We start from the raw sequence: 22,250 nt of genomic DNA on the forward strand, positions 1-22,250 counted from the left end.
TTAGTGGAAAGGATACTTTCTGCATTATATAGTCCCCGAGGCACGTGAGAACACACCCAGCATTAATTTTGGTTTAAGACCTTACCCACCAATAGATGATAATCATCTAATGGATGTCTCCTCAGGTTTAAATGATTAGGTTGACCTCTCTGCATGCACTTCTCTTTGATCATGGGGTCACAATACTTACAAATACAATATTCTTCAGACAATAGCCACTCACACTGTCTCTGAGCTCTAAGATAAGCGTGTGGTGCTGGTCATCAGCACTTGGTATGGGCCTTCTCACCTGTCTGTTAAACAACCTGAGCATAGAAAATTGCAGACCATAACATATTCACCAGGGTCAACATCAGGACAGTTATTTTCTAACATATCAGGGGACAATATTTTGAAATTACTTTGTTGCTGTGTCAGCTGTTTGCTCCTCTTTGTAAAATGTTGAACAGTCAATTCATTGTTACATTTTGAATCATCATGGGGATCTACCATCAAGTGATGTTGTCTGTCGAAAAGTATCTCAAAAGCTGACAGGTTAAGCGGTGGTCTAGGAGTGGTTGTAATGCTGTGGAGTATAGTGCCAATGTTTTTGTCCACGCTAATTCAGCTTCAGTCATCACTATACTCAATTTGTTCTTGACAGTACCATTTACTCTCTTCTTTCCCACTGACTTGTGGCGTATAGGGAGTGTGTAACTTACTATCAATACCCATGACTTTGCACATAAGTTTAAAGACATCCCCAGTAATTTGTGTACCCAATCACTTTCAATGATTTTGGGGATACCAAAACTACAAGCGAACTCCTGAACAACTTTCTTAGCACTGAAAACCGCAGTATTAGAATCAGCTGGATAAGCCTCTACCCAGTTAGAGAAAACATTGATACATACTAATACATATTTGAGATTCCAGCAGGGTGGTAAATGGATGAAGCCGATGAAGTCGATTTGTATAACCCTGAAAAGAGGAATGTGGGATGGCTCTGTCGGTATAACTATTCCTGCATTTTTCCTCAGACAAGTAAGAAAAGACATTGCTTTCTTACTAGCCTGTGAAGAGAAGCCCGGTTCCCACCAGTATGCTCTTACTAATTTGCACATACCCTCCTTACCCAGGTGAGTCAGACCATGTGCCACCTCTGCTAAGCTTTGATGATATGCCTTGGGAGCTACCAGCCTACCTCGTCCATCTTTCCAGAGTCCAGGGAACTCTGGACCACCTCCCTTTGACTTCCAGACAGCCTTCTCATGCAGGGGACACAAATCCTTAATTTCTAATAAATTCTGTAGACTGAGAGCTTCAAAAATCATTAATTTGGTGACATTTGTTTTCATCAGTGAGCCTGCTGCTCTCTTAGCAGCCTCGTCTGCTCTATCGTTACCAAGTGATATGGGGTCCTTGTCGTATGTATACTTTACACTTGATAATGGCTACTTCCTTAGGTAGTTGTATCACTGTTAGAAGTCCTTTTATGTGTTGTAAGTGCGCTACTGGTGTACCTGCTGCTGTAAGGGGTGGGGTTATGGATGGGGGCCTGGGACAGGAAAGGAACTTACACTTACCCTATGCACCGCGCCTGTCTCTAGTCGTCTTCGGGAGCGTCTCCCCCCTCCTCTACGATATCTCGTATGCCGGGCACTCCTTTTGCTGTAAAGGGGGTGGGGGAAATACGTGGAGGACAGTTCCGCAAGGTGAGTTCACCTCGGGGAACAGCCCTCGCCGTCTATACTTACAGAAGCTGGTTCACTATGGCAACTGCCTCGGTTCCTGCTGCTCCATTGGGTTCTCACTCGCGGGGGTCTTCCAAGGTCCTTGTCTGCCAACCAATGCCTGTAAACAGAGCACATTCTCCCTACCTAGGCTGTCTCTCTTCTAACTGCTGCTACGCTTCTAAACTTGCTCCTGCACCAACCCTGACAACTATCCTGCATGCACAATCCGCAATAAGAGATACGCAACACAGCAACACAGCAACACAGCAAGGATAGAGCAAAGAGGATATAGAGGGGGTACGGTATACAATTGCAAAAGAGCAAATAGACACTAAGCGATATGAAAAGACACACTCACTACGGGCTTTAGACTAGGGGTGGCCTACTAAGGTGTTTCTGGGGCAGGTGGTACAGGTAGGGGGACATAGCGAGGCCTTGGGGCTATGGCTGTGGATACGGCCATGGGGCAGTGGCTGTGGATCTGGCCTAGAGGCAGTGGCCGAGGAGTAGTAGCCGGATCCAGCTTAAGGCTAAACATAAGGGAGAGGATACTAGGGATGGCCAGCCTAAGGGTTAGGAGGCTAGGGATGGGAGCTAGGGGAGGAGCCAGCCGGGTATGTAGCCTAGCAACACTGGTCCTGGCTCTCACACTGCTGTCATAAAACTCTTAAGACACCATAGCGCCACATAGTCTTGCACTACCTCAAAGATGTACCTAGAGTCAGTGTATATATTAACTGATTTACCCTCTGCCAACTCACAAGCTCTTCTAAATGCCACAAGTTCAGCTATCTGTGCTGAGTGAGGTGGGCCAAGGGGTTCAGCTTCTATAACACCTTCATCTACAACAGCATAACCAGTACATAATTCACCTGTCTCCGTCTGTCTAAGACAACTCCCATCAGTGTAAAACTTTAAATATCTGTTTTCTAAAGGGGTGTCATGTATATCGGTCTTGCAGTAAATGTCTGATTCAAATATTCCATACAACCATGTGCATTATACCTGCCAAATTCACCTTCAGCTAGTGTCTTCTCTTCTTCCACCCTTTGTACATTTCGAGGAACATATAGTAGGTATGTAGCTGGATTTAGCATATTACACCTCTTAATTGTGATGTTTCCAGGTGTCATTAGTGCTATCTCCCATTTTGTAAATATTGTTGAGGAGACATTCCTAGTTTGGGCAGAATTTAGGAGGACAGATAGCACATGTGGTGTATAAACCATTGAATCATGTTCCTCACTACGTCTTTGCTCTTACTTACCAGAATAGCAGTTGCTGCTACACTTCTTATACACATAGGGAAAGATATTGCAATAGTGTCCAATTGTGCGCTGTCTGTTATGCTATCTGTCTGGTAGCATCACCATGTTTGTGTGTCAAGACTCCTGCAGCACAACTAGCAGCTTCAGTACAGTATAGAAGTACAGATGTGCAGCAGGTTTTGCGACAGTCTCATGTCTGGTATAGCCTTAATTGTGTCCTTTGTCAAATGTCTTAACCCCTGAGTGTGACAGTGTCTCAAGTATATATCCTTTGTCTGGAATGGCTTTAATTTATCCTTTGCAACCGTATGTCCTGTCTGTGTGAGATGAAGCAACAAGTGTTTAGTATCAGACACTGATGACATAAATGAATCAGAACACAGCAATACTGTTACGAGCCGTGGCGGCTCTGGCCACCTCCGCGACTGGCCGTCGCCATGACAACCGGGACGTCATTTCCTCTAGCTCCCAGCCGTCGCCTAGGCAACGGTCGGGACGCTCATTGCCCTCAGCGCCGCGTCCCGGCATCTAGGGCAGCCGGGCGCGTGCGCACATCAGGTGGTTTACAGCCCAGCTGGGCTAGATTACCGGGGTAGGAGGAATTCTCATTGGTGGACACCTGTTTATAAGGGACAAGCCCTCCCTGCCGGTTATAGTTCCTGCTTGCTGCTGACTAAGCCTGCTCTGTTCCTGATTGCTGTACCTTTTGGATTGATTTCTTGTTGCCAACCTCTTGCCTGATTCCTGACTTCGTTTGTTTGCCTGTGCCCTTTTAACCTTTCTGCCTGGACCTCTACGCTCCTGATTTGCCTGTGACCCCTGACCTCGGTCTGAGTACTGGATATTCTGTTTGCTGCCGGCCTCGACCCTTGCCTGGACCTCACTCTGCTTTTGCTCCTACCCTCTATCGCTAGGTTCTCCCCAGTCAGCACACAATTCACGACCCTCAGCTGCCTGCGGCCAAGTCTGTCCCCACCACTAGGGGCTCCAGCGAAAACCAGGCTTCTGAGTAAACTCCGGGTTTTGTGTTGCTGGCCTAACAAACACTACATATTAAATTAGAGCAAACCTATTGCTTGGTTGAAAAGATTGCAAACAGTCATGCAAGGCTTGTGAAAAGATACTGCGGTTGTCTATAAACCCTTTGGGACACTCTGATCCATGTATACTGTACCCCTTTAGAAGAGAAAGCAAAGAGGTACTGATGGTCAGGACAGCGAGGCTCAACAATAGTGAAATGGTTTGCAGAAATTCTTTTTGTATCAGAATGACAGCTGGATTGGGCACTACGGGGAATTGGCTCTCAACTATTTTATTAATCACCCTTAAATCTTGTACTAGTCTGTAGCCCCGCTCCCATTTTTTTTAATCCTAATGAGAGCTAATGGGGCAGCACGGTGGCTAAGTGGTTAGCACTTCTGCCTCACAGCACTGGAGTCATGGGTTCAATCCCCGACCATGGCCTTATCTGTGTGGAGTTTGTATGTTCTCCCCGTGTTTGCGTGGGTTTCCTCCGGGTGCTCCGGTTTCCTCCCACACTCAAAAAACATACTAGTAGGTTAATTGGCTGCTATCAAAATTGACCCTAGTCTCTCTCTGTCTCTGTGTGTGTATGTTAGGGAATTTAGAATGTAAGCTCCAATGGGGCAGGGCTTGATGTGAATGAGTTCTCTGTACAGTGCTGCGGAATCAGTGGCGCTATATAAATAAATGGTGATGATGATGATGATGATGATGAGCTACATTTGCTTTCAAACCAGTGTCCAACTTTAGTCCATAAGCTACCCAGTATATGTGACAATATTTCTTCTACCTGTGGTGGACTTGTCTCTATAACATTAGCCTTTGTAGGGTGTCCAGTATATTCTGTACCAACTGTGTATGCTTTCCTGGAATATCTAAAAACACCCCATCAGAAGAACAGTATATTTCACACTCCATTTTACATAATAAATCTCGGCCAAGTAAGTTAGTAGGGGCCACTGCAGCTAGAAGAAAATAATGTTTATTATAGTATAGTAACTTCTGTTGGTGCGGCCAAGGGATAATGGTGCACTTCTCCTGTTAAACCTGAAGCTGGAATGGTTTCTCTAGTTACAAACAAATTTAGAGGAGACGTTAATACAGATCTGTCTGCCCTCATATCTTAAAAAAAAAAAAATTTGATTAGTACCAGATATACTCAGTTTTACTTTTGCTATTATTCGCATGTGATGGAAGTGTGTGCTGGTTTTAAACAACTTCCATTACCCTCCTGCGCTTAAGCTAATTTTTCGCACCAAACTTTGTCCTCAAATTCTGTCATAAATTTTTTTCAACTTAGCATAAAAAGCTGATCTGTAACTCAGGATCAAAGCTACCAACATTTGGAAAGGTTGCACGCATTCAGCAGTTATTTTTGTCCATTTCTCATTATACCTAGTTGTTCTAAGACCATATTTCCTACTCACAATGGATATTGCAGACCCTTCGGGTTCTACCATGTACTTATTCTATATTAATGTTGCCCCATGTCGTGTCTGCCTGGTCCTATGATCTGTGGTCCTTCAGAACACAAGAATAAGTTAAGAAAAGACTGAAATATAATCAGGCAGTGCCCCACAATTGCGTGTCTGCAAAGCTGGATGTCTCTAAAGTGACATCTTCTCACACCTCTCACTGGAAATGATTTCTCCCAATGGGAAAACTTTTCTCAACAGGAAAATTTCTTCAAGGTATCTCTTCTTGCTTAGAAAATCTTTTTTTTTCTACATGGTAATTATCCTCTCGCCTGGAAACTTGTTCCTGCGAGGTATCTTTTCCCACTTAGTAGGGTAACTAACACTCAATTGGAAACTTGTTCCCTGCAAGGTATCTTAAACAGAATATAAGTTCTCGCTTGGGAACTTGTTCATGTGAGGTATCTCAAATCTATCTATTCACATATATTATATAATCACTTTCTTGTGTACAAGCGGCAGCCACGGTTGAATCAGCCAGATGGTAGGTCCAGGAGCATATCTACAAAGAAAATATATATATATTAGGTCTTACTATAGACCTTAGTATTCCTTGATGCCTCAAACAGAAAAAATAAAAACCACATAGTGTAGTACTTCAATTAAAAAACACTTTAATCCAAAATACAAATATAAGTTATGCACTCACAAAATGATTAAAAGTATATGCTTATCTGAAGTCTATATATAATCACTTTCTTGTGTACAAGTGGCAGACACGTTTGAATTAGCCAGATGGCAGGTCCGGGAGCATATCTACAAAGAAAATAGATATGGAAAACCACAATAGTTTAATACTGTTTACTTCAGGTGAACCTGAACACACCAGCACAGCCAGTGATTGTGTTTAGTGTACTGAATGAAATAATTTTTGAGCTAAACAGTTTTAGTTCCTGGGTCTTACTATAGACCTTAGTATTCCTTGATGCCTCAAACAGAAAAAATAAAAACCATATAGTGTAGTATTTCAATTCAAAAACACTTTAATCCAAAATACAAATATAACTTATGCACTCACAAAATGATTAAAAGTATATGCTTATCTGAAGTCTTTCAGGAGCTGCGTATTGTTGTATCCACATTGAAGTCAGCAGCATTGGCGGTCACAGCCCTAAAATACATAAATTCCCCAAACAGATACAGGTGAATAAGAGATGAAGATAATAACAGTCTCAAAGCGTTTTTGTCTTAAGAGTTTCTCCGGAGATTATAACACATTTCGTATAGTGCTGTCTTTACAGTGAAAAGCGCTATGTTATGCATGCGTACTGGAACCTAAATCGCACTGCGCATGCACGATCTGACGACTCCTGTGAGATCACGCTACTTTTATTGCTGCACTGTCCTAGTGGTCATAGGATTTAATCAGCATTACATGATCCCTATTAACGATCAGCATTTATTGTAATGGCGGCCATCTTTAGGGCTTACGTTTTAAATAGAGATGGACGGGTCCGGTTCCCCGGGAACCGAACCCACCCGAACTTTGAGTATCCGAGTACCGAGCCGAGTAGCTCGGTACTCTCCCGTCCGCTCTGAATCCAAATCGAGGCCGAACGTCATTGTGACGTCATCGGATCTCGGGGCTCGGTTCTTCAAGACTATAAATACCCGCCTCCACAGCAATCCGTCGCCATTTGACAGAGGGAGAGAGCAGGGTGTAGTCACAGGCTGATTAGAGCAGGGACAGAGAATACAATATTCTTATTCCAATTGAGCTATCAAAAATCGCTAGAGAAGAGAGGAGGATAGTGCTTTTGGGCTGTTAAAATTACTATCTGTCAGCAGTATCTACCAAATAATTTTTAGCACTCCCCAGTGCTTTTGGGGTGTCCCCCATAATTGTGCATAAATATTTCTGGCTGTCAAAATTACTATCTGTCAGCAGTATCTACCAAATAATTTTTAGCACTCCCCAGTGCTTTTGGGGTGTCCCGCATAATTGTGCATAAATATTTCTGGCTGTCAAAATTACTATCTGTCAGCAGTATCTAGCAAATAATTTTTAGCAGTCCCCAGTGCTTTTGGGGTGTTCCCCATAATTGTGCATAAATATTTCTGGCTGCCAAAATCACTATCTATCAGCAGTATCTACCAAATAATTTTTAGCACTCCCCAGTGCTTTTGAGGTGTCCCCCATAATTGTGCATAAATATTTCTGGCTGTCAAAATTACTATCTGTCAGCAGTATCTACCAAATAATTTTTAGCAGTCCCCAGTGCTTTTGGGGTGTCCCCCATAATTGTGCATAAATATTTCTGGCTGTCAAAAGTCATATTTGTCAGCAGTATCTACCAAATAATTTTTAGCACTCCCCAGTGCTTTGGGCTCAGAATGGATTCAAAGCAGTCCACATATGATCAGAATGAGTAACCAGGTTCTGTCACCAGTCCTGATGGTAGTGTTCCCAGTACATCATCTGGGCAAGGCGATGTCAAACTACACAGTGTTTCGAAATCAGTCAAAAAAACACACACCAAAAAAAATTTACTGTGTTGAAGCGAAAAAGAAGTGTAACAGATCAAAATTTAAGTGCCGATAAAAAAAAAATTGCCAACATGCCATTCTACACACGCAGTGGCAAAGAGAGAATGAGGCCTTTACGTTTGTCTATTAGTGGCAGATCCCAAAAAGTTACTGAGCCTACAAGTGGTGCACAACTACTGTTACGCATCAAAGCCGAGCTGTAAGATAACAGTAAGGCAATAGAGGATAATGTTTGCTCTGATTCACAAATGACACCAATCCCTGTGGAGAGTCCATCCAACAGTGGGATGTCTAATCGTGAGCATTCTGCTGATGTGTGCCTTAATAGCCCGAGTGTAACCGGTGATACATAAATTGAGGATGCCACTTTGGAATTAGAAGAGGATGAGGGGGAGATTTGTGTAGGCGACAAGGGCGCTAATGAGGGTGTTGATGAGGATGAGGTTGTTTGTGTAAGTCCTGCACCAGTGGCAGCAGTTCTGGCACGTGACAAGAAAAAGGCCATTGTCATGCCTGGGCATAAAACAAAAAAATCCACTTCTTATGTGTGGAATTATTTCTACCCAAATCCAAACAACAATTGTATAGCCATTTGTAGTGTATGTCAAGCCACAGTCAGTCGAGGGAGGGACCTTAACCATCTTGGAACCTCATCTATGTTACGCCATTTAACGAGAGTTCATGGCAAAGTGTTGGGAAAAGCTGAAAGTTCTTCCAAAAAGCACTCCATCATCAGCTAACACCCTCCGGTCACCGACATCCCGACGGCTACAAAATACACCCACCACACCATCCTCATCAATATCCTCAGTAGCGCTCAGAGTTAGCCCTGCATCCCATTTATTAAGGCTGGATGACTCCTGCACTATTATGGATTCCTCAGAAGAAAGCGTTAGTTCCACAAGCGAATCACAGATGCCATGGCTGCAATGTTAGTGTTAGATCTGCGTCCAATCTCCACAATAAACGCAGCTGGTTTTTCACAGTTAATTGAGGTTTTGTGTCCGCGTTACAGAATCCCATCGCGACACCATTTCTCCCGTAAAGCTATTCCACAACTATACCCAAAAAGTGTGTAAAAATGTAGAGATTGCGCTGAAAAATGCCATTCTGCCCACTGTCCACTTAACCACAGATATGTGGACAAGTGGAAGTGGCCAAACCAAAGATTATATGACTGTGACAGCCCACTGGGTTGGTCATTCACCTTCACAGCAGGAACAGCAGCAGCATGTACACCACTACGTAACGTCTGTCACAGGCAGGCCACTCTTTGTATCACCGGCTTCACTAACAGGCATACAGCTGACAATTTGTTACGCAAATTAAGAGATGTGATTGATACATGGCTTATACCACTCGGACTCTCCCCAGGATATGTCATTTCTGATAATGCCAACAATATAGTGTGAGCATTACAGCTGGGTGATTTCCAACATATTCCCCGTTTTGCTCACACCATCAACTTGGTGGTGCAGAGCTTCCTACGAAATAACCAGGAGGTGCAGGAGTTGCTCTCGGTGGCACGTAAAATTTCCGGCCATTTCAGGCATTTAGCCACAGCATGTAGGAGATTACAGCAGCTACAAGAGCAGTTTAACTTGCCCTGCCACCAACTTAAGCAAGAGGTGGTAACTAGGTGGAATTCCACCCTGTACATGCTTCAGAGGATGGAGGAACAGCGCAAAGCCATCCAAGCATATTGCACAAGCCATGACATTGGGAAAGGAGGGGGGATGTATTTCACTCTTGCACAGTGGGGAATCCTTTCAGTGCTGTGCAAGGTGCTGAAACCATTTGAAGTTGTGACGTGTGAGGTGAGTGCGGACTCTGCTAGTTTGAGCCAAGTCATTCCTTTAATTAGACTATTGGAAAAGCAGCTTGAGAAACTGAAGGACGAGCTGAAAGCAAGCAATTCAGAAAAGTATGTTGGCTTTGTCGATCAAGTACTTCATTCGCTTCACAATGATCCTCGAGTTATTAAGATCTTGAATTCGGATCAGTACGTTTTGGCCGCTGTGCTTGATCCGAGGTTTAAGACCTATATTCAGTCTTTACTTGTAAATGAGCGAGATGTGAACTTTTGCAAGGAGCTATTGCTCAGCAAGTTGGCCGCTGAACTGGGCCTCGGCTTGACGACGTGTCCTCCTTCACTTTCTGAAGCTGCTGCTGCTCGTAAAAACTTAAATTTCCCAAAAAGAAGCAGGGAAGACGCAGGGGGCAGACCAGAACAATTTAACATCTGGGCTGGTTTGAAGGATTTTTCTAAAAAATGTGTCACCTTGCCCATAACTCCATCCAATACGAGTATAAACATGCAAAGGATGGTGGAGGATTATTTTCAAGAGGTAATTGATATGGAAATGTCAGACAGTCCCTTTTCTTACTGGGAGGAAAAGCAGGCCATTTGTAAACCCATGTACAAACTTGATTTGCACTACCTAAGCTGCCCACCCTCCAGTGTGTACTCTGAACGAGTATTCAGTAAAGCCGGGAACTTAGCCAGTGATTGCCGTCGAAGGTTACTTCCAAAAAATGTGGAGAAAATGATGTTTATAAAAATTAACTACATCTTTCACGAGGAAGGCCTTCACCATCAAAGACATCCAAGCACTGACTGTTCTCTAATGGCGGATTCAAGTGGCGATGAATTGATAGTCTGTGATGATGACGTACACACTGATGAGGGTGAGGATGAAGATCCAGATGATGACGATAACATCTTTTTAAAACTTTCTATTTAAGTCTAGGGTGCAATCTACCCCCAAAGAGCAAAGTGACTTGGGCATTTCCATATCACGTACCATCTTGAAAGGCTGCTGTTTGGGCAATTTATCCTTAAGGGTAGGGTGTCATAGACAGAGTGACCCCAAACTGGCTTTGTCCATTTCTCATAATATTGTACAGTCTATAACGGCTGAATTTTTTTGTATTTTCAACAAGTGGAGGGGGGCTTATAGAAGCAGAAACCAAACTGGCTTTCTCCATTTCAATTAATATTGTACAGTCTATAATGGCTGAATTTTTTTGTATTTTCGACAAGTGGATGGGGCCCTATCGAGACAGAAAGCAAACTGCCTTTTTCCATTTCTTTACATATTTAACTATAAGTGTAGGGTGTAATATACATCCAAAGACGATGGCTGCATTGTCAATATGCATAGATGGAGAGGAAGACAATCTGGTTTGTGTGTAGAATTAATGAAGGCCTACCTAACAGGAATTAAACTGTTTTTTTGGATAATTTATTAGCTTTACAATTACATTACTTATCCAAGAAACAGGTGTACCACTAAATTTGGTTATTTTAGGCCCAAAAACATTGATTTTCCAACAAAATAGCAAAACAAAACCAAAACCAAAACACGCAATGGCGGTTTTGCAAAACCAAATCCAAAACCAAAACACGACGGTAATCCAGATCCAAAACCGAATACAAAACCAAAACACGGGGGTCAGTGACCATCTCTAGTTTTAATACAGCCTGTATGCTTTAGTCCTGTGAATGAACATTTTGCCAGAACATTTTCTATTATACACCATTTCAGTGCAGAATAAAAATAAAAGGACATGTATATATATATATATATATATATATATATAAATAGTCACATAAAATTGTTCACCAATAGATTAAATATAAATCGATAAAAAATATACATATGCAAACACACTTTAAAAAACATCTAAATTATACATATTAACATTACATACCTAAAAAAACGCACCTAAAATCATGAATTTCCTTAATAAAATAGTGCAAATTTAATATCTAATGGGGAACAATATAAGATCACACCATATATAAAATTGTCTTTTAAAATAAAAAGCAATGAAAATCATTGAATAATCATTTAAAATATTAATATATTCATAGGACAGGGGAAATCTCATCGCCTTTGTGGAGCTTAAGTGCAGAGTTCATAGATTCAATACATCTCCCTTTGGGAGAGTTTCTTTTGTAGATCTCCCCTTCCTGGGGGTAAATGTATTAAGGTCCAAATTTTGCAAGTCGCCAATATTCTATGACTACACAGACAAAATTTAAAACTGCAATGTGTTTAAAAGCAAGTTTTACCTTTAAACAAATTGTCATTTTAAATTTTGCCTTCAAAGTAGACAAATATTGGCGATTTGCAGAAATCGGACATTCATACATTTACCTCCTGGAGGTCAATTTCACTTGTTCAATAGCCTTAAAATTAATTTGCTGTGGATCGAACTGTGCTTATGAATAAAATGTTTTGATACCAAGTACCAACTGACTCTCAATTTTGTTCTTAATATTCATATGTGTTCCTGTATCTGAAATTTCAAAGGACATTTCGTTTTGCCTATGTATTTAAGGGCACAGGAACACTCTAGTATATATATATAACCGATGTGGTCATAGAATTGATTAAGTGTTTTATCTCAAACTTTTACTATTGATTGAAGCATCAAGGAATACTAACCTACACAGTGAGGTCCAGGAAATAACACAGATAAGCCCAAATATTATTTCATTCGTTATGCTTAAACACAATCACTGGATGTGTTGGTGTATTGAGGTTCACCTGAAGTAAACTGTATTACACTATTGTTTCTCATATCTTTTATATGTTTTGGAGCCTTGGAAGACACCTGAGTGGAGATATGGGGACCACAACACTGATACGCCATATAAACTAATTCATCCGGTACGCATATACGTATCACCATTTCTACTGAATATTTCCGGAAATATTCTGCTATCACGCGTCCTTTTTTCTTTTTTTCTTTTTATATATATATATATATATATATATATATATATATATATATATGTATAAATATATATAGTATATGGACAAAAGTATTTGGCCACACCTGTTCAACTCTTCTCTCTCTCGGCCTCTCTGGTTCTGTCTACGCCTGGTTCTGCTCTTACCTCACCAACCTCACCTTCTCTGTCTCCACATCTGGCTCTTCCTCCACCCACTCCCCTCTTCTCCTGGTAGGAATCCCCAAGGGCTCTGTTCTCGGCCCCCTACTATTCTCGCTCTACACTTCCTCCCTCGGTGCTCTCATCTCCTCCTACGGTCTTCAGTATCACCTCTATGCTGACGACATTCAGCTCTATATCATATCATATCTCATATCTTCTCCTGATCTCTCTCCCACCCTCCTCTCACGTGTATACAACTACCTCTCTGCCATCTCCTCCTGGATGTCCTCGCGCTTTCTCAAAATTAATATCTCAAAAACTCATTGTCTTCCCTCCCCCCAGGCTCTCCTCCCACCACAACCTCTCTATCGTTGTTAATAACACAACCGTCTCCTCTGTCACCCAGCTCCGTTGCCTGGGTGTCACCCTTGACTCCTCTCTCCTTTGCCCCCCATGTCCAATCTCTTGCCCAAACCTGCCGCTTTCAGCTGCGCAACATCGCCCGCATCCGGCCCTTCCTCTCACAAGATGCCACCAAAACTATCATCCACGCACTCATCATCTCCCGCCTCGACTACTGTAACCTTCTCCTCACTGGCCTCCCCCTCTCCCACCTCGCCATCCTTCGTTCTGTTCTCAACGGGGCTGCCCGACTCATCTTTCTCTCACGCTGCTCCTCCTCTGCCTCCCCTCTCTGCCATGCCTTACACTGGTTCCCCTTCCCCTACAGGATCCTTTTCAAACTCTTTACCACCACTTACAAAGCTCTCTCCCAGTCTACTGCCCCCTATATCTCTAACCTCCTCACCATTCACACCCCTGCCCGCTCCCTGCGCTCGGCCAATGACCGTCGCCTCTCCTCCACTCTGATTACCTCTTCCCACTCCAGAATCCAAGACTTCTCCCGAGCAGCTCCCCTGCACTGGAACGACCTCCCTCGCTCCATCTGTCTCTCTCCCAGTCTGTGCTCCTTCAAACTGGCACTTAAAACTCACCTGTTCCTCAAAGCCTACCAATCATCCACTTAACCCCTAACCTTCTTGCTCCTTCACTAACCTCCTTCTCTCATTCTCCCCTCTCTCCCCTAGCTCCGCCTTTCTCTCCCTTACTTCAGTGGCTCCCTTTTGTGCCTGTTTGTTCACCCTCCCTTAGGATGTGAGCTCGTATGAGCAGGGCCCCTCTCCCCTCCTGTCTCCATACCTGTTCTTCTGCTCAGTCTTTACCCATATGTCTGCCCGGAGTTTCTGAAGTATTGGTACTTTGTGTTTATTGTTCTGTACTATGTCACCCTGTATGGTCTACTGTTTGTACTGTGTACGGCGCTGCAGAAACCTTGCAGCGCCTAACAAATAGATGATAATAATAATAATAATAATAACCTGTTAATTATTGAATTGAGGTGTTTTAATCAGACCCGTTGCCAGAGATATAAAATCAAGCACCTAGCCATGCAATCTTCATTTGCAAACATTTGTGATACACTATGGTTCATTCTGAAGAGCTCAATGACTTCAAGCGTGGTACTGTGATAGAATGCCACCTTTGCAATAAGACGGGTTGTGAAATTTCATCCCTGCTGGATATTCCACGGTCAACTGTAAGTGATATTATTAAAAAGTGGAAGCATTTAGGAACAACAGCAACTCGGCCACGAAGTGAAAGACCACGTAAAATCACAGAGCTGAGTCAACGACTACTAAGGTGTATTGTGTGTAAAAGTCGCCAATTCTCTGCTGATTCCATAGCTGAAGAGTTCCGAACTTCCACTGGCATTAATGTAAGCACAAAAACTGTGTGGCGGGAGCTTAATGGAATGGGTTTCCATGGCCGAGCAGCTGTATGCAAGCCTCACATCACCAAGACCATTACTAAGAGTTGGATGGAGTGGTGTAAAGCGCAACGACACTGGACTGTGGAGCAGTGGAAAACGTGTTCTGTGGAGTGACAAATCACACTTCTCTGTTTAGCAGTCAGATGGGCAAGTCTGGGTTTGGCGGATCCCGAGAGAACGTTACCTGCCTGACTGTATTATGCCAACTGTGAAGTTTGGTGGAGGAGGGATAATGGTATGGGGCAGTTTTTCAGGGTTTGTGTAGACCCTTTATCTCCAGTGAAGGGCAATCTTAATGCTTCAGCATACCAAGTTATTTTCGACAATGCTATGCTTCCAAATGGGCACAAATTCCCACAGAAAGATTCCAACATATTGTGGAAAGCCTTCCAAGAAGAGTGGAAGCTATAATCGCTGGAAAAGGGGGACCAACTCCATATTAAAGGAATACAATGTCATGACAGTCCCTGTTGGTGTGAAATGACCAAATGCTTTTGTTCATACAGTGTGTGTGTATATATATATATATATATATATATATATATATATATATATATATATATCGCTCAGTTGTTCCGGCAGGTTCCCAGTGGTATGCAGAACATATAAACATATAATATACATCTCACAATTTGTATTTTTTTATAATCAGACGGGAGGTTTGTAATATGGTGCTTTGAAAACGTATGTTTTTCAGAGGTTTGCCATCAGTTCACCTTTTCATACATCGGCAGTTTTCAAATGACCAAAACAAATTGACAAAACTGTCAATTTTAACAAATCGCAGCTTGATACATTTCCCCCTTAGAGTTAAGGGGGCACATCCTAGCTCAATTCTAAATTGGATTATGAAATTAAAGCTTTCTGGTATTTCTTTGCTACATGCAAAAGCAATATTTTCCCTGCATGCAATCAATCCTGCATCAAACGAATTTGCATTTGCAGTCCTTTGATCACAACATGGCTGGTCCAGGTACAACTTTGCTCGCTTTACATCGATTTGTCAACTCCAAATGAGGCCTAGTGTGATAAGCTGAATTTTATGTATTTATAATATTATATACACTGCTCTGTATGAGAAGATCAGTGGGAATGTAATTGTATGGGAGTGGTGAACCATAGGATGGTGGATGTGAGGGACAGTGGGGAATTAATTAGCAGGATAGGGATTGTGGGAAATGAATTATTAAGGAAGGGTATTATGGGAAATGAAACACAGGGGTGTGGGGCATATGTAACAAGTCAAAATTGGGGGACATATGTGACAGGAAAGGGGAGAACTAGAGGCATAATGTGACAATAGGACCCAGGACAAGGAGAAAGGTGCAACAAGAATAATGCCATACTTCCCAACAGGAAAGTCCCCGACAGCGGGACAGGGGGTGAGGCCACATCATGATGGGGACGCTAGGCTGTCCATTAGATGTCTCCCATCCCCCAACATTCCCAACCACGAGACAAACACGTCCCTGGGCAGTACAGCTGGAAGACACCAAAAATCGGGACTGTCCCGCTGAAAGGTATGCATTTTGCGGCTGCATGTAGCTCTGTGCACCTGCTGTGCATAATCTATGTTTGATACCACTGCCTCAAACATATTTGGGAGAATATCATCCAGGCTATGTGCTTTGTCTGTCCTTATCTTGTAACAGTGTAACTGCACCTTTTCCTGTGTTAGTCAAATAACATTTAATGATGGCCATAGCTTATTGTTGCACAACCTATTTCCTGGTATTTTTTTTACATCTTTGCAAATGATCAACAATAAAAACATATTTATATTACCAGCTTTCTCCTTATCTTCATCAATTTTTTCTCGTTCATCTTTTAGTGGTCGATTTATATTTCTTGCTTTATTTGTGCAACAATTTGGGACTAGAATTGTTCTCTTTTGCAATCTGTTTTTCATTGCTAACCTGATTTCCACAGCACGCTAATATATATATCTGGAATTTCTATAATGCATTATGCATTTTCCACTCCTTCTAGTTTAACAATTGAAAAGTTTTGTCAATTCTCTTATCACCTACAATACACTCTTATTTAACGTATTTAACATTTATATAAATATTGTTGCCATATTGATTTATTATTTGGTTGCGGGTAACCCTCATTATGTATCGGTGGAAACCTCAAAAATACGTAATAAGTAGAGCCACTATTAACCTTGCCGGGGCTGTCCTGGGAGCCCAGTAGAAGACTCCCTTCCTCTGCAAAGATTTCTTCTTTCTCACCGTCAGCCTAATGCTGTCGTAGAATGGAGAAAATTCTATGCGCATATCGCTTTCACCCATGAGGGATCCAGCGGAGCAAGAGTAGTTTCAGCTGGACCTCAAAACTGGGAACTGAAAAGGAACAGTAACACCATACTGAGATGGTATTACTTTGATTTGAAAAGTTTTGCTTTTTGCAGCTTAATAAATGGACTAATGCTACTGTCGGCATAGAGGTCCATGGAGACAGCGGTGAGCTCCATTACTTAGGTTAAGCCCGGAGAAATCTTTGATTTCTCCATTAACCCTTTGTTAAGAAACAGAAAGAGCCTTTTACTGCTGTTTACACCATCATTTTGACTCTTCCCTACTTGTTAAATAGACCCCTAAATAGTGTCTTTCTAAAATGTTTAGCTTTTTTTAGCTCTATTGTAAAACATTTAATGAAAATGTAAGTAAAAAGTTCTCATGTGGTGATCACTATTCCCTATAACAGGTTACATATTAGAACAGTATAAATGTGTCTGGGTTTATGTGGGAGGGATCATGTAACACAGGACTCAGGAACTGAACTGTGATAAAGCTTGTACATTGGTGACACACTCAAGGATTAGGCAATTCCATGCATAAAGCCCTGCAACGTGTCAATTATTTCAACACTAGTGAAGAAAGATAATCAGTAATCTGATGACTGAAGCTTCAGGATGTCAGTGGTTAAACATTGCTTTGGGATATCCTATGAATGAAGCCTTAGCCTGTGCAACCAGTTTTCAGACAGTTCAAGCAAGGAATACAGCTACTGCAATATTCAAAAAGCTGTTCCATCCTCAGCTGGAGAAATGTCTGTGTGTGACTTCAAGCAGTTCAGATGCTTTCAACTTCAAAAGCTTTTGATCCTAACATTGCTGACATTCTCCACTACTTTTTTGATTAAATATGCATCCATTCCATGCACCTTGAAAGACTTTCAGGATGGTGAGGACAGTACCAGAAGCCAGTCCTGCAGGGAAGACCTTTATAAAGTTCTTAGCCTCAGAACAAAAGAAAAAGGTGACCTAAATTGTTCCAAGATTATAAAGGGAGATTCTGATGCTGTTAAAAGAGGACATCAACTTAATGCTGTTACAAAGAAGATAACTGTCCATTTAAATGAAACCATGTATTTAAATATAACTAATGACTGCCACTACTTTAAAGAATTCAGAAAATATATTACTGTTCCTATGAGCAAAGAAGAAGAGGACTTTCCTATTGCCTATTCCATGGTCATTCATAAGAATATAGAAATGTTTGAGCGGCTTTTGAGAGCAGTATATGCACCTCAGAATATTTACTGTGTTCATGTGGATGAAAAGTCTAAAAAGAAGTTCAAGGAGGCAGTGCGAGCCATCACCTCATGCTTTGACAATGTGTTTGTGGCGTCTAAACTGGAGAGAGTGGTCTATGCATCCTGGTCAAGAGTGCAGGCTGATCTCAACTGCATGGATGACCTGCTGAGAAGCAATGTCCAGTGGAGATATCTGCTAAACACCTGTGGGACAGACTTTCCTTTGAAGACTAATGCTGAGATTGTGAGAGCTCTGAAAACATTAAATGGAAAAAATTCTCTGGAATCCGAGACCCCATCACAGCACAAACAGTCACGTTGGAAATACCATTTTGAAGTAGGTGATCATATTTCAGAGACTGCTACTGAGAAAGAACCATCACCAATTAGTAGCCCAATTTTTACAGGGAATGCTTACTTTATAGTATCCAGAGACTTTGTAAAATACATATTTGAAGAACCACAAGTACAAAAGTTTATAGACTGGGTCAAAGACACTTACAGTCCAGATGAACACCTTTGGGCTACCTTAAATAGAATGCCTGGTGTTCCTGGTTCTTCTCCTTACAGCAACAAGTATGAGCTTTCAGATATGAACGCAATGGCTAGAATGGTAAAGTGGTCATATAATGAAGGGGATATAACTAAAGGAGCTGATTACCCCATTTGCACAGGAACTCATAGGCGGGCTGTTTGTGTATACGGTACTGGGGACCTAAACTGGTTACTCAAGCAACATCATCTGTTAGCCAATAAATTCGACCCAGATGTAGATGACGTTGCTATAAATTGCATCGAAGAATATTTAAGATATAAAACTCTTTACAGGAATGATCTATAATTTGCAACCAGCCTTTAAGGTAAACTATTTTAGTTAAATGATACATGGTCTTGAATAGGTTTATGCATCAAGTGTTTACAATGTAAATATATGCAAGTGTGGTGCCAACATAAGGTCAGAGTGCCCTTAAAACTACCATAAAGTGAGCTTCTATGTCATGTTCACTATAAAAAAAAGCATTGAAAAATATTTCTCTATGGCCAAACAATAAGCAAATATATAGATTATTAAACACATATGATGATTACTGTATAACCCTGGTATCCAATGTGTACTTCATATATTAAATTTTAAAATATACAGTGGGTAGCTGGATTTACTGGTGGGGTCAGCCTACCCCAGTAAGAGACATAGGGTTTAACAAGAATTATTCTGTTTCTGTGAACACAGCAAGAATAACCGTGACATACAAACAACCTATGTGTAAATGTCTTTACTTTTGCAATGGACTGGAGAATACAGAAAAAAAGTGGTTTCAGTCATAACAGAATTTAATTGTCTGCTATTTGAAATACATACTTCATTATGAAGCTAAAACAATTTTTTTAAAGAAATATGTTGTGTTATTTACAGTCATTGTCATTTCACATTAATAAGATTTTTTTATTTAAATACATTATTGTGTTTTATTTATTGTGCATCAGTATATAGCAACTACAACTTTTTTTCTCAAATTCTGTACAAGGACCCTTTTACTTCAACTTATCTCTGCAGAATTGATCCTACTTGCTGTTACATGTCAATGTATTAGTAAATTAAAAGTGTGAATATCCAAAGTGAAATAAATAAATAAATAGATAAGCCTTGTGGTGAAATATTTATATAATGGTGTATTTTTCTCACTCCTGTGGATGTTTGTAATGATTTAGAATTATTTAATATTTGATACTCTCTTTTAGAGAACACTCGCAAGCCAGAAAATAGTACCTAGCACATTTGGAACAAATCCTTCATTAATTTAAAGAGAACAATGTATGAGGCAAAATGATGATTAAACAATGGAATCAGTCAAAATGAATCAATTTCTACATATATAAAGCATTTTGAAATGAGGTAAATCATGTTTTGATTATTATTATTATTTAATTCTATAGTGCCAATGCTTTATGCAGTACTCAGCAAAGATTTGTTAATCTTTCACATCAGTCCATGCTCCATTGGAGTTTACAGCTTAAATTATCTACCAGACAAACTCAAACTCTCTAAGGTTCATTTTGTCAGTAGTCAATTACAGGACCATCTTTTCCATTGGGCATGATGGGCAGGTGCCTGGGGGCCCCACGGGCAAGGGGGCCCCATAGGCAGGGCTCTTAATAAGGATAAATAATCCTGCAAAAGAAAAAAACCTGCAAAAAAAAACCTTCAAGGCTCACTGAGCAAGTACATCTATCTATCTCTATGTCTATATATATATATATATATATATATATATATATATATATATATATATATATATATCTACATCGGTAGCTCTATCCATCTATATATATATATATATGTATATATATATATATATATATATATATAGGGGCCCCGGTGCACTGCTTTGCCCGGGGGCCCATAATGTTGTTAAGATGGCCCTGGTCAATTAACCTCCTCAGCCTGCCCTGACATTAAATTAATAGTATTCCCATTTAATAACAAACTTATTTACCTCTAATGAGCCCCGATTTTATATTAATAGTTTTCACATTTTCACATGTAGTAAATGTACCTATTTCCATTACAAACAGTCCCGCCTTTAAATAATTAGAATTCACGTTTAATAAATAGAAAAAACACAATAAGGAGTACCAGTCACCTTGGTTATATCAAATAAAAATTAAAAATTGAACAGGTATTGCAAAATACACACAGATTCCTGATAATCATTAAACAAACATTTATTTAACATAAAATCAATAAAATAAATTATGTATATAACTATAATGTTATTATCTACAAACTTATTTAACATTCATATCACATATAAAATATGTACACAAATATATATGATGATGGGGTTGTCCAAGATGGTAAGAACTTTAATTACCAGATTATCAAATCTAATGTAAAAATCACATATATTATATATATTATGTGTATTATTTATACTAATATCATTTAATAAATAGACCTCCTTCTCCACAACCCAGCCACACAGTCAATTAATAGCCCCCAATCATCCCCACACTATAAATTTATAGTCCCATCATCCACCTTAAATGTGCACCACCATGACGCCACTATTATATTAAATACCACCCACTATCAAATAAATAGCCCCCACTAATAAATTAATAGTTCCCACCACAGTGCAGTAACTAGACATTTTAGTGCCCTGGGCGAGAGAGTGCACAGGTGATCGCCATTTTTTTTGGGCGTGGCATTTTCCAAATGGGTGTGGCCAACTTACTGTGGGGGTGTGGCTTGCAGAGTGCTGGTGGTATGTTCTCAAAGCCTCATAGAGCTCCACTATATTTTAGAGTTTTCTGTTCAATGGAGGCAACGCCAAAATTGACACAAAACAAAAATGTGTATGTGTACAGGTCCCATAACTTACTTACACACTGTGCCCCCTTCTGTATCACACTGTGCTGCTAGCCCCCTTCTGTATCACACTGTGGCCTCTTCTGTATTACACTGTGCCCCCTTCTGTATCACACTGTGCCCCCTTCTGCCCCTGTATCACACTATGCACCAGCCTAGTGCACATGAAAATAAGGTTAGAAGGCAAATGTTGTCTAAACAATAATTCTATTTATGTCTAATGACTAAGTCGTGCTTAGTACAAATGCTGGTATGTTCAAAACCATTTGTTAATTGATCTATCAGTTCAGTAAATATATTCTTTCTGAAGTTGAATTAGGTTTTCAGTTTTCAGCTTCTCTTCTGTATACTTCTTCTTTATCTGTCTTCTTCTTCACTGTCTGTATTCACTTTTGCCTCTTGCTTCTACCTGCTTGCTGCCTTCTAGCTTTGTTTAAAGTTAGGACCACCCTATTAGCAAAAGCACCGTGGAGTGGCGGGTGGCTTTAACATACATTTGCAAATGTGTGCAACTAAGACTTTTGCATTTTTATCTACAGTAGAAATGGCAGATCTGTTGCTGGCTATAGCAGTGTGCTGGGGGATCCCTCTGTGTGTTTGTTCCTTTTAGGATAACCCTACCCTTTCAAGCACCT

The 22,250-nt window shown here is 40.8% G+C and overlaps 1 protein-coding gene across 1 annotated transcript; it reads left to right on the forward strand.

Moving 5' to 3' along the window:
* The first annotated feature begins 17,569 nt into the window (after nucleotides 1-17,569).
* On the forward strand, nucleotides 17,570-19,611 carry LOC142149948 (beta-1,3-galactosyl-O-glycosyl-glycoprotein beta-1,6-N-acetylglucosaminyltransferase 3-like). Its single transcript, XM_075205229.1, has one exon. The coding sequence runs from the start codon at nucleotides 17,758-17,760 to the stop codon at nucleotides 19,084-19,086; it is 1,329 nt and encodes a 442-aa protein (XP_075061330.1). The 5' UTR covers nucleotides 17,570-17,757; the 3' UTR covers nucleotides 19,087-19,611.
* Nucleotides 19,612-22,250: the final 2,639 nt, after the last annotated feature.

This window comes from Mixophyes fleayi, chromosome 4 (genome assembly GCF_038048845.1).
Source record: "Mixophyes fleayi isolate aMixFle1 chromosome 4, aMixFle1.hap1, whole genome shotgun sequence".
Taxonomy (NCBI): Eukaryota; Metazoa; Chordata; class Amphibia; order Anura; family Limnodynastidae; genus Mixophyes; species Mixophyes fleayi.

What these genes read in the sequence shown, in the direction of transcription:
- LOC142149948 (XM_075205229.1), top strand. Translation starts at nt 17,758, where the DNA reads ATGTCTGTGTGTGACTTCAAGCAGTTCAGATGCTTTCAACTTCAAAAG.